This window comes from Triticum aestivum, chromosome 6D (genome assembly GCF_018294505.1).
Source record: "Triticum aestivum cultivar Chinese Spring chromosome 6D, IWGSC CS RefSeq v2.1, whole genome shotgun sequence".
Lineage (NCBI taxonomy): Eukaryota > Viridiplantae > Streptophyta > Magnoliopsida > Poales > Poaceae > Triticum > Triticum aestivum.
This window is the reverse complement of record NC_057811.1, coordinates 8,661,325-8,678,809: the sequence shown is the minus strand read 5'-3', so window position 1 is coordinate 8,678,809 and position 17,485 is coordinate 8,661,325. Positions and strand designations below refer to the sequence as shown.

General features: G+C 43.8%; 1 protein-coding gene across 1 annotated transcript; it reads right to left on the bottom strand.

Moving 5' to 3' along the window:
- Window positions 1-1,486: 1,486 nt before the first annotated feature.
- Window positions 1,487-6,699, bottom strand: LOC123142996 (NEDD8-conjugating enzyme Ubc12). Its single transcript, XM_044561735.1, has 6 exons — window positions 6,447-6,699; window positions 5,423-5,535; window positions 3,386-3,494; window positions 2,327-2,405; window positions 2,138-2,254; window positions 1,487-1,955 (listed from the first exon to the last, which is right to left on the bottom strand). Exons 2-6 carry the CDS (start codon window positions 5,529-5,531, stop codon window positions 1,818-1,820), a joined length of 552 nt encoding a protein of 183 aa, XP_044417670.1. The 5' UTR covers window positions 5,532-5,535; window positions 6,447-6,699; the 3' UTR covers window positions 1,487-1,817.
- Window positions 6,700-17,485: the final 10,786 nt, after the last annotated feature.

The window sequence follows — 17,485 nt, the reverse complement described above, 5'->3', positions numbered from 1 at the left end:
ATCCCATCCTGTACAACAACTTTATGTCAAATCACTCTCATATTGCATTTTGATCCAAAATTGAGTGGAATGGTCGAAATATTTGTTAGTTTTTTCTAAAATTGAGTGAAATAGTTGAAACTTGTTTTCATTTTTTCTGAAATAATTGGAATATGAGTCTAATGTATGTGAAATAATTACATCTAAAATGCATGTGTATATTATAAGAATTTGGGTGAAATAATCGAAGTATGTGTTCAACTTTTCTGGAATTGGGTGACATAATCCAAATATGTGTTCAATTTTGTTGGAATTGAGTGAAATAACTGAAACTTCTGTTCAATTTATATTTGACACAACTTAATGTTTATGCAACTGATTTGAAAAATAATAGAATTGATCGAAAGAATTGAAATAAATTTCACAACTTCCATGTTTGGACTTTGGAGTCACATTTCACAAGTTTAGTTTCACAAACAAACAAAAAAAGATATAAGTGAATAATCAGAATATGTGTTTGGTTTCAGTTGAAACCGTGTAATGTCTGTGAATCCAATTTCAAATTTCCCCCCTTTTGAATAGGAAACCGCTGAGGCCTTGTTTGGTTCACTTAAACAGGTTCGGATTGTGTGCCACGGGATCAGAGCTCGATTCCTTCATTTTTGCAGATATCCACTCCCGACTTTTTTATCTGCTCGTCACGTAGAATCAATACAGTACTCGTGTTAGAGTAACGGGTGCATCTCTTCTGTTCGTTTCTAATCTAACGGCTGTGAATGGTGGAGAAGCTAGATAGACACACCTAGTGGTACCAAAAAGAAACAGTATTCAAGCAAACCTCCCGAAGCTTGTATTGGTGTTATGTTTTTTTTCTTTTTGCAAAAAGAAGTATGTATTGGTGTTTAGTTGGAAGCCACATGCCACAACTAAGTGGACGCGGAGTATCTTAGCTCCAGCTCAAATGAGCTCGGGTGAAGAGTAAAATTAAAAAATCAAAAAAATTAAAATGAAATTTGGCAAAAATTGATAATATTTTGAGTGCTTGCAAAGTTCCATCATGGAATAACGTTTGTGCAAGTCATGGGAAAAAATCAGAGGTCCAAAAATGCTATTTTTGAAAGCATTTTGGAGCATTGACTTTGTTATGTTTTGGCACAACTTCCACAAATGTCACTTCGTAATGAAACTTTATAAGCACTAAAAACTTTCACCAATGTTTGCCACAAAAAATCAAAATCGTTTTTTTTTAATTTACAGCTCAAACTAAGAAGGGGGCTTTCATTCACAAGTCAGCTTGTTTTCCTTGTAACTTGGTTTTCACCAGATATTTTCTACAGTCCTGACATTTTGTTCGCTGCGATTTTCTAGAACACTTTGCATCTGCAAATTCAAATAGTCTCAAGCAACACTAAGATTATAGGTTTGCCTAGAGATTTTGATATGATAACATTAAATTCAAAAGGATAGATTTCAGCCTTCAGAGTGCCTTTTTTCCCTCCCCAAAAGGTAGATACAAGACCTGCGTAGGTGATTTCTTTGTTGGGTCAAGATAATTCAGTTCGACACATCCACACCCCTGACTTACTTTTCAGCTCGATACAGGCGAGTTTCGCTGCATAATGTCACCACGTTTCTTCATGTTACACGACAATTCCAGAACATCCACCAAACAAGCACAATAACAGTCACATCTTCTTGACACAAACAAGTATGATAGATACATTTCCTGGGTATGCCGCCCGCATTTCTTCAGATTGTGCAATGGTTGGCATTCAAGGCTAGGGTAGATGGGCGCAAGCCAGAAGCAAGCACGTAGCAGGCCTGCCCACCCGCCCGCCTTACTTGCACCTTGGGAAATGGGTGTTATCGACATAGCCTCCCGACATTGCCATCTGAACGTTTCTCTGGAACTTCTGCGGGTTGTCCCGGAGGACGGCCGCGGCTTCATGATTCAAGGGGTCCTCGTCGTTGGGTTGCTGCAGACATTAACAAGGTGGTTTGTGACCAAAACACATGACGAGAAAACAAAACAGAAACAAATAATTATATTATTCCCTGACAACTAATAAATTTTATCAGAAACCCATCAGATAAACTATATTTTGAATGGAAAACCGGACGTTGCACGGTTAATCTAATATGATATGATGACACTTACTGAGAAAAGAAGGTTTAAACCATAGATTATGGTGTTGATATTCAAGACAGGCTTCCAGTCTTCACGCAGAATGTTCAGGCAGACATTTCCTTCTAGGTCAATATTGGGATGGTAAACCTGAAAAGATACTACATTAGCAATAGTCAACTTATGATGATGAATGAAAGGAGTCAAAGCTGTGGTGCTTACCTTGGTCTTGCACTTGACCTTCGGTGCCTCATGAGGGTAGGAAGGAGATACTTGGAAGGTGAAAGTGAATGACCCACCTCTAAGAAAGAAAACATATTGTGGATATTAGAATAACAGACTAATATTGTTTTTTATCAACTGATAAGGTTAATATATCTATATGGTGATGGGCGTTCATCAGGGTAACAAAATAGCTACTGTACAAAGGTGGGCCAATCTGCATGGCTTGAGGGGAGGGATTTAGGAGAAAGATGAGACAAACTGTAAGAGAACAAAGACTTTAGATGAGAGAATGGTTTCCCTTATTCTTGCTTCATGCAAACCATAAGACTAACTCTTCTTACAGGAGTTACTAGAAAAACATAAAGACACAAAATGCTTCTAAGAAAATAAGGAAGATATTAACTAACTCAAGGAAATATCTTATATGAGAACTAGCTATCGTCTGCTGCTTTTACGGCTCGATTGGGGCTACATGTACACATGACACCTATAGGTGATCCATTTTCGCATCCCCATATCTACATTTTAGGTAAATACCCGAACAATATTCTTCATCAACTATAAAGGGGGCCAACAAAAGTAATTTCTCTCACCATAAGAAAACTGAATTAGTAGTGAAAAGATGATATATGTATAATGGCCAGGGGAGTGGGACATGAATGATATGGAAATGATGAGAAATAAAGAAACTAATTTAACAATCGTCATCAACTGCTCCTCATATTTCTATTTAAGTACTATAAATGGAATAATCTTTCTTCATGCTATGTCAAGAGATATTTGCGGGAGGTGTGATTTAACTGTAAAATAAAACTAAGTTAATTTCTCTTATTAATTCATATTCATCAACAAATATTCCTTCAAACACGTACCCCAAAATGCAAGACTGAAATTTGTTAACAGCCATCTAAAACTACCTATCCCTCCATTTATGTGGCAACTAGTAACAGTGCATGTTTTTAAGTAGCTTGAATGTTCAGTGAAGATTACTATAGCATGACAAAAGGACGAAAAGGAGAGTAGGTATAAAAGAAGCATCTATAATAAGATACTTACAGATAGTATCCTTCGTCAGGTCGTAGAGTAGCTTCAAAGTTCATGAGATCATCCTTTCCGTTTGGGAAGGAAATTTTAGTTGTCTTTGGTAGGTTAAGCTCAGCAATATCTGCAAGTTAGAACAGAAATTGTCAACAAGATCCATATTTTGAGAACTATCCAGATAGAAAGGAGTGATATACATCATCTACATAAATCAGGAACACATGAACAGATAGGTGGATATTATCACACCACAGGTTTGAACAATAGAAGAATCACATAATATTCAATTTTTAATACGGATGTATTTCTGTATTGGATCATATTTCGCGTATCAAACTGTAGTTAAAATAGTACATTTGAGATTCAACCCTGGATATAAGATATCTGGGCCTATAAAGAACTACTAGTCTATTTGAGTCGTCAACATAGTACTCATGGCAACCGTGGGGCATCGGCATGCCGGGTGACAATGAGGCTATACCAATCTCATCCACAGCAGCAATAATTGCTATATCCAGTGTGCAAAGCCCAAAAAGGAAAACAGGGGATAGATGTGCCACCCAGGCACCCAGTGTACTATCACTTGGCATACTACCCCAACAAACCTCAAGGCTGCACCATCTCTCTTCTCCCGACTACTCGCTACATCAGCCATGTTGCCAGCTCATCCTCTCCTCCACACCCTCTTATGCCCCACCATATACCTCCCACCCTGCTCCTGCAGCTGCTCTGCCTCATTTTCAAGCTGCGATATGCAGCATAGAGACAAAATCCAGTGGCAAAGAGAACATGGTAATACAGATTAACACACACATACCGCCAATTAGCGTGTTTCACCACTTTCCCATGACCTCCAGGCTAGGCAAGAAGCCATGGCGGCCCTCCTCCGGACCAGGATAGCTAGGTGGCATCTATGTGTTGATTGGGCGACAGTGTGATAACTGACAACTATATTATTATACATGTCAAACAAAAAGAACAACAGATGATAATGATTGGTACAAAGATTTTCCAATTTTTCACACATGAACCATAGCCCATGATGGCGAGTCATAACCGGTAGAAGCTCACCAATATGGTAAACAACAGAGTTTATATAGCAAGGTAACATATATAGCAGTCCCTAGACCAGTACAATCAAACAGAGCCCTTTTTAGTCTTTTGCACAAATGATTTACAAAATTAGTCAACTACATAAAAAAATAGGTGGTAATATGTGTATAATTTCCTCAAAATAGAGTAGTTAAGTAATCTACTTAGGAGCGAAACTCCCTCCGGACTGGTAGTAGGCTCACCAGTCACCGCCAGCAGATAATTCTAGATTTAAGTTGCATACTCTAATCACACCAAATCCAAAGTGGTTTCTCGCCCTCACCCGCGCATTAATTAGCCACACATTAATTTTCACCGTTGATTGGGCATTGGCAGGGAGTGACGTGCGCTCCAGACCACTGCTTGCAGGAGGCCAAGGGTCGGCCCATTAATCGCTGCATGCATGAGGCATGAGTAATATGCGCACACAGATGGGCTTCTTTTACGGAGGTAATTAATTGCTCAGGAGAGCTAACTGCCTGTCTTGGTCGTGGCGCCTCCTGCCCTATATTCCCATCCGGAGGGAGTAGTACATTGTAATGAGAACGGAAAACAAAAAAAATCATATGCTTACAGACAGATGTGAATGCACATGGTTGCAGGAGACGGATTTCAGGCTAGCACTTATCAATACACAATGCATAGCATCCCATTGTGGTGGATTATGATAATCTTTTTTGGTTGACCCTTAACTAGTGGTTTTAATCTTAACTATAAGGTGCTCTCTGATATATTTTTGGTATATAGAGCATATGGGATGAATTGTGAGAGACTCAGAGGGCAGCCATCGATAACTGTAACCAACTAATGTGATTTATCGAACAGAAAAATACACGTTTCACAGCAGCCTTAAAACAAGCACAAAAAATGCAGACTGAACCATATATCAAGTGTCAACATTTTGAACTGACACACCAAATGGCTGAAAGTAACATAAGATCAAATCACTTGTCAAACAACCTTTGTGGAGACGTAATTCCCCTGGACTTTGCTTCTTAACAGGAGGGCCCCCATTTGAGTTGGCTGCCTCTTCCTTCTTCTGCCCCTTGATCTTAAAAAGGTTTATCATCTTTCTGTGGAACATGAGAAGAGTAACGAGAATGAGCTAGAGAGAGCAGACTTTTTTGTAAAAACAAAGATGAACACAAGAGAGGTTCCAGTCAGGCTGAAGAATGGTTTTTCATACAAACAGGTGGTAATGATGAAGCAGAAATTCTTTAAAAAAAAACAAGTTCAGTTCCATTTAATTTTGGGCTTCTTCAATAACAAATATGTTGTTGTCAACCTATTCAACCCTGAAGGCATTAGCCCTGATTAACCTGAAGATAAAACAAAAGATAATTCTAACAAGATATTTAACTCAGAGGACATGAACAATAAAGCTGACACCGAAATCTATATATTATACCTGGTTTCCTTCAAGAACGAATCAGTCAGCACAGGGACCGACAAAATCTACCAACTGACAAACTTCACAACAATTTACCATACCTTGTATGTTCCTAAGCCCAACTAGGCTGCCTCATCCATCCCCGACATAAGCCCAATCTAATACTTATACAGTATCACGCCTAAACTGATTTGCACACCTAAATTGCCAGCTCTTCCTCGGAGCATCTTCTCGAGCGAATCCTGTCTAATTTAAAACCGCTTTTCGCACTAGGTTTTCCTAGTTATTTGAGAGAGATTCTCCTCCTAAAGGTTTTTTTTCTGCATCTTTGGGATTTGAGAACAGACGGCAGCCTATTGCAGACCCTAACATGGCACGCGTCCCAAAACCGTCTTTCCCCGTCTAACGCACCCAATCGACTCGTCATACGAAATCGTGAACAGCAAATAGCGGCGGCGGCGGCATGAGAGGCTACGGCGCACAACAGCGACGGGATAAGCAGCAGCGAGTTCATAGCAGCGCCAGCGAGTTCGTACGGCGGTTCGGCACAGATCGGCAGACAGAAGCGCGACCAGGGGGGAGCAGGGGCAGTACCAGCGGCCCCGGGCGGGCGGGGACGGAGCTCGGCGGCGTCGAGGGGCGCGGGCGGCGCGGATCCGGAGCGGCGACCGACGGGAGCGGCCGCGGATCCTCGGGGGCGGCGGCGGGGAGAGGATCGGCGGGCGGGGACCGGCGGGGAGGCGCGAACCCTAGGTCGGTCTCCTCGCTCGCGCTCGCGGTGGGGCGCCGGGTGGGAGGCGGAAGAGAAATAGGGGAGACGACGGGAGGAAGGGAGGGCGGGGGTGGGGAATCTATGCGGTGGCAATCCGGCCGTAGTTTTGCGGAAAGTAGGAGGGCTCTTCGGGTAGGGGTGAGGCCAAAGCGGATTCGGTCCAATCATCAATGTTCTTCTTTCTCCGGATCCGAATACCGAATTATTTATATCGCATTCTTGTTTCTTTTCGAACAATAAGATAGAAGTCATGCGGACGCTCACCTAACAAAACTGAAAAGACAACAGGCAAGAAAGAAAATTACAATCAAGACCGAAGAATCCCCCGAGCTTGACGCCAGCTTCCGCCATCCGCCTCCGACGCCACAATAATGGATATCGAAGGAAGCTACAATCGCCACCGAGGAGTCCTCTGAGCTTGTTGCCAACTTTCGTCACCCGACACCATCATAGCAGAATCGGTGGTGCAATGCTGACTTGATCGGCGCACCGGGCCATCGGCTACACTGCTCTTGTATCACACTCCATCGATGGGGCAAGAGAACCTTGAGTGCAGTGGGAACGGACGGTCACGTTGTTGGAGTGGTATTCCTCAATCCTACTCCAGACTTCTCCTTCGGTGTGGGATCCGCACCAACCAAGGCATCAAGCGAGATATTCATCCAAGCAAGCCACAAGGCAATGTTCTCTTGGCTACTGTACTTCGTTGACCTTATCTTCTTGATGTTTGTTCGTGTCTCCACTTGATCATCGACCTCCTCTGCTTCGAGGTCATTCTCCTCACCCTTGTCATCTTCAAACCTCTCATAATCATCGGCCATTGACAACTCCATGTCAACAAGTCTGAGTATGTGTGACTCATCCGATTGGGATATGGAACTTGCAACATCATGTTCGCCCCGCACTACAATCAACAAGGACAAACACGCCACACGACCATCACCACATTACATCATCAAGACCCCTAGCTAAAAAAGGAAAGTGCTTTTATTTACCTTTCAGGCAGACACTTGGCGGGCATGATCATCATCGACGACTGCGGTGGCCGTAGGTGGCGGAGGAGGAGGTGAGGGGGTGGCCGGATATGGAGTGGAAGCTATGCGAGCTCCCAAACATGGAGAAGGCGTTGGAGCGAAGGGCTTCTTCCCCTTCTTTGCTATCGCCTCGTTGAGGGCCTTACCAGTCGCGGCCGTGGATGGCGCGGTGGACCGTTCCGATTCGCTTCTTTGGCGTCGACGCGTTCGCCAACTCTGGCGATGTAGCGTCGCCAGGAGTGGTCGGTGGGGTTGTGTAGGCGGCTGGCAATTCCTTTCCTGTCAGAATCAGAATCAGGGCCTTTGGTGGTAGGCGGGACTTTAGAACTTTGAGGAGTAAACCTTGAGAGTTTGTAGGTGCAACTTGACTTCTCAAAACAGAATTTTTTGTGGAGTTTAACCCTTTTTAGGAGTTTGATTAGAGCTGCTTTAATCCTTTGACTTATTTTCTCCCAAGAAAAACAATACCCATATTTCAAACGGTGGGATTATCATGCATCATTGTATATCAACAATGCAATATCATGTCACCTAGACTTGCAATTAGATCAGATTGTGTGTTGGATGTTAGAAATCGGTTACCATGTCGAGGCTAACTGAAAATTTAGTACCGCGCAGATCAAGAAAAGACTGCCAAGTTGGGGTGGAGGGAGTATTCATCTCTGGCATATATGCATGTTGATTTGGGACATGTAAACCTATGCATTCTCAGGTAAACCGATTAACATACATGAATGCAAATAGTACTAGTTCAACATATCCAGCTCTTGGTCAGGATACCCGAATATCATTAATTTCACATATGTATGCATTTACGTTTGGTTCATGAACAATACCTATTTTGCTTCCTTGTTTTCGGTTACAAGGCTGCATTTGCTTGCGTGAACGACGTGTTTCAAGTTCAGCCGCGTTATTGAAAATTCATTGTATCAATATTCGGTGCGTTTTTCTTGGAGCACATTGCCACATATTAATTCTTGGATGCGTTATTTATGAAGGAATTAATCCCTAATTCTCCATAGTAGACTAGAAAGACCAAAAACTCGAAGTTGCGAAATTTATTGGAGAAAAGGAAGTCAAGCTGAAAAATAGAAAGATACAAAGTTGGGTTACTAACTATTTCATTAAAATTACTCTACGTAAATTTAGCGTTAGTTAGCTTATCAATTTGAGATGACAGGGGGCTTTGTCGGTAATTACAAAATCTAGTCATGTCCTACAACACGGTTCCATTTTTTGGTACATATTTCTCTCAGATTCTTATTTTTATCGCTTTTTACTAGAAGGCATGAAAGTTGTGGTTCGAGAAACAAATAATAATAAGATGGTGTATAAACACTAAATAATAATAGTTGTCGGCATGGTGGAAGAAAAATCAACAACAAAATTCCATGAGACGCATGGCTCCACACTTCAACAACATTATACATGTGTGTGATTGCTACTTACTCCGTTCCATAATTCCTGTGGTGGTTTTAATTCATATAGTAACATATTCAACATGACCGAGTTACCAAACAACGACAAAGGAAACAGTACAGCTTAGATTTAAGCACCTACAATCATAGAGGAGAGCATGCAAACATTATTTATCTGGATTGGAGATCTACAGTTTGTAGAGGAAACAAATCAGGGCAGTTAAAACTCATGAGACATTATACTATTACGAGCGAACACATGATATGCAAGGATCAAAAATCTAAACTGGAACTCTCAAGTGTGATGGTGAAGGAATGACACACGGATACCTCTATAAGCTTCCTTACTTCGCAGCATTGTAAAGGAGGTGGAGCAGGGCTGCAGCTGCTACACCATGTGACGAGCAAGGCCTGCGTGACTCAGGACATGACTAGCAAGGCCTACACCATCTGAGGGTGCATCTTCTGATCCGAGGGTCTAGATCTTCCGCAGCAAAGACGGGACAGTCATAGTTGCTAATCTCCATGGATTAATGTGGAGGCTTCAAAAGAGCATCAAATTAGTAAATATATATATCAGATTTGTTGCTCTTTCTGATAAGTCATCAATCTAGCCAAAGTAGCACTTTTTTTTTATAGAAGACACCCAGTCTAAGAACCTCTTATTGCTGATTAAATGAGATAAAAATCTATTATGTATTTATTTTGAGTAAGAATTACACATTAACTAAGAAATAGGCAGTTGCAAAAAGTGTGTGCCAACTACAACTTCGGTATACAACAGGAGAAACTTTCCAAGAAACATTTGCGCTAAGATCCAAAATTCTGCAGGTAATGAGAAAATCGTAACAGAGATGAATGGCATCAGGGGTGGCAAATGTTTCAGGACCCTACTGTCAGCTCATGGGCTAGAAGATTTAAGGAGGACTTCTCTCTCCTCATACATAGAGCCAAAGAGAAGCACAGACAGTTTATTTCCTCCTTCATTCAATCTTTTGTTCTCCCTTAGGCTAGCTCTCCTTCTCAGCTCCTACCCTACTACACTCTTTTAGCATGGCCATGGATGTAAGGTTATGACTTTGTAAGACCTTTTTTTGATACTTTAATTTAATACATACAGTAGGAGCCTCTCCTACTGTTTCAGGTGTCAAAAAAAAATGTTTCAGGACATAAAAGTGGTCTGCACTAACAGGACATGACCTAGCATTTTCAGAGTAAATACGACTCGATGTTCAGTTCAGTGACCAAGTGGCATGAGTGAGCAGCTGCAACCTGTATCAAAACAGCTCTGTAAGGTCAAGTGTGTCTACTTATCCTCGAGTCTGACACCACCATGTATGAGGAGAGGGAAATGTACGCCAGCCAACGGTGGGGATGTTGCTGGCAGAAAACAAATACAGCCCAACTAACTTGATACAAGGCTTTCCAGAGTGATAATTATGGGCCTTCAAATTATCTGTTATGTTATGCTACACCTTCGTGGGTAGGTCAACACAGAATACTTACTACTGCACTATTCAGTTTTGAGATCAGATGCCATTATTAGACCATTCAGAAATAAAAGAGGAATATAAAGGAAGAGATGGTTACAAATGCAGAACATGATTTGGTATCTATTTAGTAAAGCAGAAACAGCAACCATTATAATGCCGTAAGTTTAGTCTGTACCTGCTGGTGAGTGAGATCATGTCCTCCAGTTCTTGGGCACATCATAGTTGTACACATGAAGAGCACAAGACATAATTCACAGGTTATATAACCCCGCTGGCATTTGGGGCTTTCCTTTTTTTTAATAAAGAAACTGCATGCATTAGCTGCTGCTAAATTCAACTGTAAACTGAATAGCAGCTCTGTTGCCAAAGCTTTTGACAGTCCATTCCACAAAGTGCCCCTAGAGGTAGAGTGAAAATGAAGACCATTTATAACACCAGAAGTTTCCCAGTGCACAAAAGAAAAGTTCAGAGCATGAGTATCTATCCCAGAGTTAGTGCGAAACAAGTGTACTAGTGTGAAAGTTATCTATCCTGCAAGTATCAGGTTCAGTGTTGATACTTGAAATAGAAACTAACATCATTTAGTCTCTCTGAACAAATCTCCACATGTTCATTTGCTTTGTATTTTAACTTGATATGGTGGCATATTAATCACCTTTTGCTGCAACTAACATAATTGTATGTCAACTCAATGCACGTTCTGGATTTGCAGTTCCTTGAATGGATTGGGCGTCGTATTCCTCTTTTCAAACTGAATAGTAGAGAGATATGATAAGACTAATTCATGTCATCTTCTTTGGTTTAGTTCTCACGATTTAGGACAGATACAAATGATAGGACTAATTCATTTTACGATCATGCTTTAGTCTCGGATAAGTCAGCTTTTCACAGCTAAAAGTTTCCCAGCAAATGTCAACCATAGAATTTAGGAACAAAGCAAATCAATCTTTGAATAATACGGGTAAGAAGAAAAAGGCGAACATACACCCAACAGAAATATATTTTCTAAGCATAGTCTAAACATTGAACTGCAATTTTAGTACTAACTGAAATATGATGGAACAAAGAAGACGATGAAACAAAAACGGGACATGCTGATAGAATTCAGCATGAAAGCATATCATACCAATGTTTTTAATGGAAACCAGGACAGGGTGGTCCTTTTGCTTTCTGGTTTGCTGGGTCCTGGTTTCAACAGAAAATTGATCCACCCCCACATCCAATTTCCACGATCTTAAACGGAAGTCAGAAACACAAATATATTCCAGGACTTATCATTTTCAGAGATTGCAGGCGATGCTTTCTTCTCTACTGAATAATACATCGACACGTTGGGGTTCAACAGTCAATAGCAGATAAAAGACATGATCCAATTAGGAAAAGAACACAAAAATAGGAATTACCGGCTTGCTACTCAGAATGAAAACCTTGTCGAGCACCCTACGCAGTTTACCAATTTTCATAGCCCATTGATGGTTCAAGTAAATCTGAATCTAGTTGGCGCTTCCCCTCTGCATGCGGCCGCATAGTCTTCAGCAAGGTGTGGTGCAGCCTCCATGTGAGGGCATATGTACTTCTCCATGAATACCTTCTCAACCAGATCCCAAATTGTCTTATAGCCCGGGTTGCCCTTGAGCAATCCATTTTCCCTGAGAAACTTGACAACGCAGTACCGTGGCCTGAGCCGCCCGTCTAGGCTGTAACTGAGCATTATTGGGCGATGAGCAAGGTATGCTGGTTCCAGTCCAACCTCGGAGACGAGGAACTCTGACTTCCTCCGCAGCAGGTCCTTGCCCAAGGTGAGCAGCATTGGAGCCTTGGACACAGCAATGCACACCTCGGCATCCGACCACCTAAACGTCTTCTTCAAGTATTCCATTTTGGCGGCGATCTTGTCCTCGCTGTCGAACGCAACGCTCCGCATGGCTTGCCGGAACATCCCAGAGCCGCGAGGCACACCCAGACGTTCGGCGCCGGCCACCATCGCCCGGATTTGTTCCACGTTGGCGGTGAGCATCCTTGGCATAGAGATGGCAAGCTTGCCAATATCGCAAGCACCTAGCGTGCACTCCCGCAGCAACCCGACGTTCCGCTTGACCACCATCTCGAGCCGCGAGGCACACCGATGCCTTCCGCGCATGACACCATCGCCCGGATTCGGTCCGCATTGGCGGTGAGCATCCTTGGCATAGAGATGGCCAGCTTGCCAACATCGCGGGCACCTGGCATGCACTCCTGCAGCAGCAGGACGTTCCGCTTGACCACCCTCTCGAGGCTGTGTGAGAAGAGATTGTGGTTGTGCTTGAACGCCTGGAGGAATTCCTCCAAGGAGCCGAAGAGGCGCAGGTAGTAGCCCACCTTGGAGACGACGGATTTGTTGCGGAAGTGGGTGTTGGCGGTGAGCGGGACGAGTCGCGCGATCTGGGAAGGCGACAGTCCGAGGCCGGTGAGCCCGTCGACGACGGGGGACAGGGTTCTCTCCACGCTGGCGCAGAGGCACAGCGGGTCCCTGGCGACTAGGGCCGCGACGTCGGAGCTGGGGATGCCGAGGCCGGCGAGGAAGGCGAGGACGGCGTCGGGCTTGGAGGGGGACCTCAGGTGGGAGAGCTTGGGGGAGGCCTTGAGGGCCTGCGCTCGGGTGAGCCCGCAGGTGGAGACGAGGTAGTGCTCCACGGAGAAGCCGGAGCTGGGGGAAACGGCGGCGGCGGAGAGGAGGCGATGGAGAGAGGTGGCGGGAGAGGAGAGGAGATGGGCGAGGACGCAGCTCCGGAGGCGGAGCATGGCGCAGGCTGCGCCGGCGGCGAGGGAGTGGGGAACGATGGCGAGACGAGGAGCCTCGTCCAGATTTTGCCTGGTACAAACGCGACTGGGCTGGGCTGGGCTGGGCTGGTCCGGGCCTAGATTAGAGTGACTCGTTTGTGGTGAGCTAGCCTCGAGTAACTACTGGTTTCCCCTAAAATTATCACCGTTCCGACCGATAAGTTTATGCAATGTACTTTATAAGATAGCCTCCAAGGTTATCGCCGACAGACTGAAGTCAGTGCTCCCCGAGATAATTTCAGCAGAACAGTCGGCCTTTGTGCCAGGGCGTTTGATCACTGATAATATCATACTCTTTCCGTTCCTTTATATAAAGTGTATTTGTTTTTTCAAAAGTCAAACGAGTGCAAGTTTGACCAAGTTTTTAGAAAAATATATCAATATCCACAATATGAAATTTAAATCATTTGATCGATCATGAAAGGTACTTTCATATTTTATCTATTAGGTATTGCAGATGTTTCTATTTCGTTCAATAATCTTGGTCAAACTTTCAAATGGTTGACTTGCATGGAAACCAATACACGTTATATTCTGAAATGGAGGGAGTAGTAGCCTATGAGTGTCTGCATTTTATGAAGCGTAACAAAGCAATTAAACACAGACACTGCGCTCTTAAATTGGATATGATGAAAGCATATGATAGATTGGAGTGGGATTATTTAAGAGCAATAATGTTGAAATTGGGCTTTTCTCAGAGATGGGTTGATATTGTGATGAACATGGTATCATCTGTTTCTTATTCGGTTTTATTCAATGGAAGGAAATTGGAAGGGTTCAGACCTAGCAGAGGTATTCGTCAGGGAGATCCTATCTCCCCTTACCTGTTCTTATTGGCAGCGGAGGGCCTTTCAGGCCTATTGAAAAATCTAAGTAAGTCATCTCAACTGGGTGGGATACAAGTGGCGTCCTCGGCACCACCTGTTAATCACTTGTTGTTTGCGGATGATAGCCTGTTGTTCTTTAAAGCAACCGGAGGAGGGGCGAACGAGGTGTCAAACCTGTTGGAGAGCTATTGCCAGGCTTCAGGTCAGAGAATTAACACTTCAAAGTCTTCTATCTTTTTTAGTAAGGGGTGCCCAACTACTATCAAAGATGAGATCAAACACATACTTAATGTCCCCAATGAATCGTTGAACGAAAAGTACCTAGGGATGCCTTTTGATATAGGTACATCAAAGAATGGGGCGTTTAAGTATCTGAAAGACAGACTATGGAGCAAGGTGAAAGGGTGGATGGAAAAGTGTTTATCATCACAAGGGAAGGAAGTTTTGGTGAAATCAGTGGCACAAGCGGTGCCAGTTTTCTCAATGTCATGTTTCAAATTACCAAGAGGGCTTTGTGAACATTTAAACAAGCTGATAAGACAGTTTTGGTGGGGCAACAAAGAGGGCAAAAGGAAACCAGCTTGGGTTTCCTGGAAGGCCATGACTCAACCAAAATTATGGGAGGGTTAGGGTTCCGTGATTTCGAGCTTTTCAACCTAGCTCTCCTAGCAAGACAATCTTGGAAACTTCTGCAACAACCAGACTCACTGTGTGCGAAAATTTTGAAGGTAGTATATTATCCTCAAAATACAATATTGGAAGCTGAACTTGGTAACCGGCCATCACAGGTATGGCGAGCGATTTTGGAGGGGAGAGATGTCCTTAAGCAAGGGATCATCAGGAGAATTGGAGATGGTACAACAACTAGAATTTGGATGGATAACTGGATTCCAAGGAGCGCTTTGATGAGACCTTTTGCTTGTCTCTCAGCCAACCCTCCTCTTTTTGTAAGTGAGCTCATTGATGCACATAATGCTGCGTGGAATAGAGAAGCCTTGGATGCAAATTCATTGCGGCGGACACACAGGCAATCTTGGCCATTCCGGTTTGCACCAGGCAGATGGACGACCACTTGGCTTGGAACTTTGAAAGAAACGGACTGTTTTCGGTAAGATCTGCATATCGAATGCTCGCAGACACAAAGCATAGAAGGGAGGACTGGTTAGAAGGAAGATCGGGATCCTATGATATCGAAGCGGAAGCAAAATCGTGGGAGACTTTGTGGTCTATTCAAGTTCCGGGAAAAATTCAACATTTCATGTGGAGGTTGTCCAAACTATCAATCCCAACGGAGGATGTGAGGCATGCTAGAAAAATGGCGGATGATGACAAGTGCCAGCTTTGCGGGATGAGAGATTCATGGCGACATTCTCTGTTTGAATGTTCAGTGGCAAGGTGCGTGTGGGCTCTGGTAGATGAAAATATTCTAGACTTCCTACAGTCGTCGGCAGAGCCGAATGCCAGGGTGTGGTTGTTCTCAGCCTTTGATCATCTACCTCGAGACAGTCTGGCTACGATGGTGGTGACCATGTGGGCAATATGGTGGGCAAGAAGAAGGGCTATCCATGAGGGTGAGCTCCAAAGCCCACACGCGACTCATTCTTTTGTTACAAACTTTATCGCAGAACTGGCAACCATCCAGGCCGGGCGGGCGACACCAAATGATGAACAACATGGAGGTCCGAGGCTTGCTACTGGGCAAGGATGGAGGGCGCCTGAAGTGGGATCTATTAAAATTCAAGTTGATGGGGGAGTTTCAAGAAATGGGAGAAGAGGGGCAGCGACTACCATCGGAAGGAACCATGAAGGATTTTTCCTTGGATCTTCAGCAATGGTTTTTGATGAAATAAATGACCCACCAATGCTGGAAGCTTTAGCTTGCCGCGAGGCTCTCTGGCTCAGGATCTATATGCAGACCACATTGTTGTGGCATGTGACTGCAAGACCGTGGTGGAGGAAATCAAGATGGGGTCAGAAGGAAGATACAACAATATCATCAAGGAGATCCAAGCTCAGGCGAGACTTTTTGCTCGATGTGATTTCATCTTTGAAGGTCGGAAAGGGAACATAGATGCTCATAATATAGCAAAGTTTTCTACTTCTTTAGTTCAGGGACGCCATGTGTGGCTGGGAGAACCCCATGATCCCTTTGTCATTCCTGTAAACCGAAACAATAATCAATAAAAGTCGGGTTTACCACTAAAAATAAGGCTTTCCCTAAAAAAAGAGTAACTACTGGTTACCATGTGGGCGATTTGGCGGGCAAGACGGCGAATAGTCCATGATGAACAATTTCAGACCCCTCTCACTGCCATGGGGGTCTATTAACAGGTACTTGGAGGACCTCCAGATTATGGCGGTCCGAGACGATGCGCGTTCTCAGCAACCACAAGTTAACATCACAAGACCGCGACGTTGGATTCCTCCGCCTAGTGATGCATGTAAGATTAATGTGGAAGGAGGTATCTCAATTCTGGGGCCTAGTGATGCATGTAAGATTAATGTGGAAGGAGGTATCTCAATTCTGGGAGACAAAGGGGTCGCGGCGGCGAGGCAGCGATCTGCAGAGATGGTGCAGGGAACCATTTGGGGGCTTCGACGGTTGTTTTTTAGGGTCTGGTTGATCCAGGTACTCTGGAAGCGCTAGCATGCAGCGAAGGCCTCTCCCTTGCGCACGACCTCAATCTACATAAAATGATCACCGCCTTAGATTGTTTGGAAAGTCGTCAGCAACATCAAGAAGGGAGCTGTTTCGCCATATGCTATGATCTCGCGAGACATTTAGTTTAGTAGTAGATCTTTTGATGCTGTTTCTTTCTGCTTCGAACATAGAGAGTCCAACTTCGAAGCTCATTCAATTGCTAAGGGAGCTTCTTCCCTTTCTCTTGGTAGGTATGTGTGGCTAGGGGTTGTACCAGACATTGTTTGCATCCTGGATGTTTTGAATTTGGAATAAAGCCCTAGTTACCCCTAAAAAAAATCTAAGATAAGTAATTCGGAATGGAGGTAAGGAGCAAGTTTGTACATGCTCGCTAAACTTTTTTTTTTTGCGTAGACGAATGTCCAAACATGGTAATATAGGTTTTTGATATGGACCCTAATAACTGACGCTGGTTCCTAGGGGAGGGGACGCTGGCGAACCGGGGACCTCCTATACCGCGCGTGACACGCTAGCAAACAAGCCAGCGTGCACGTCCTCCCCTCATGCGCACCCCTATTTGGCCGGACAATGAGCGGGCCGGGATGCCCCTCCTATTTTTCATTTGGGT

Coding starts and splice junctions, on each gene's coding strand:
- LOC123142996 (XM_044561735.1), bottom strand. CDS start 5,531: ATGATAAACCTTTTTAAGATCAAGGGGCAGAAGAAGGAAGAGGCAGCC. Junction 3,495..5,422: donor GGAATTACGTCTCCACAAAG/GTTGTTTGACAA, acceptor TCTAACTTGCAG/ATATTGCTGAGCTTAACCTA. Junction 2,406..3,385: donor CCTGACGAAGGATACTATCT/GTAAGTATCTTA, acceptor TTTCTTTCTTAG/AGGTGGGTCATTCACTTTCA.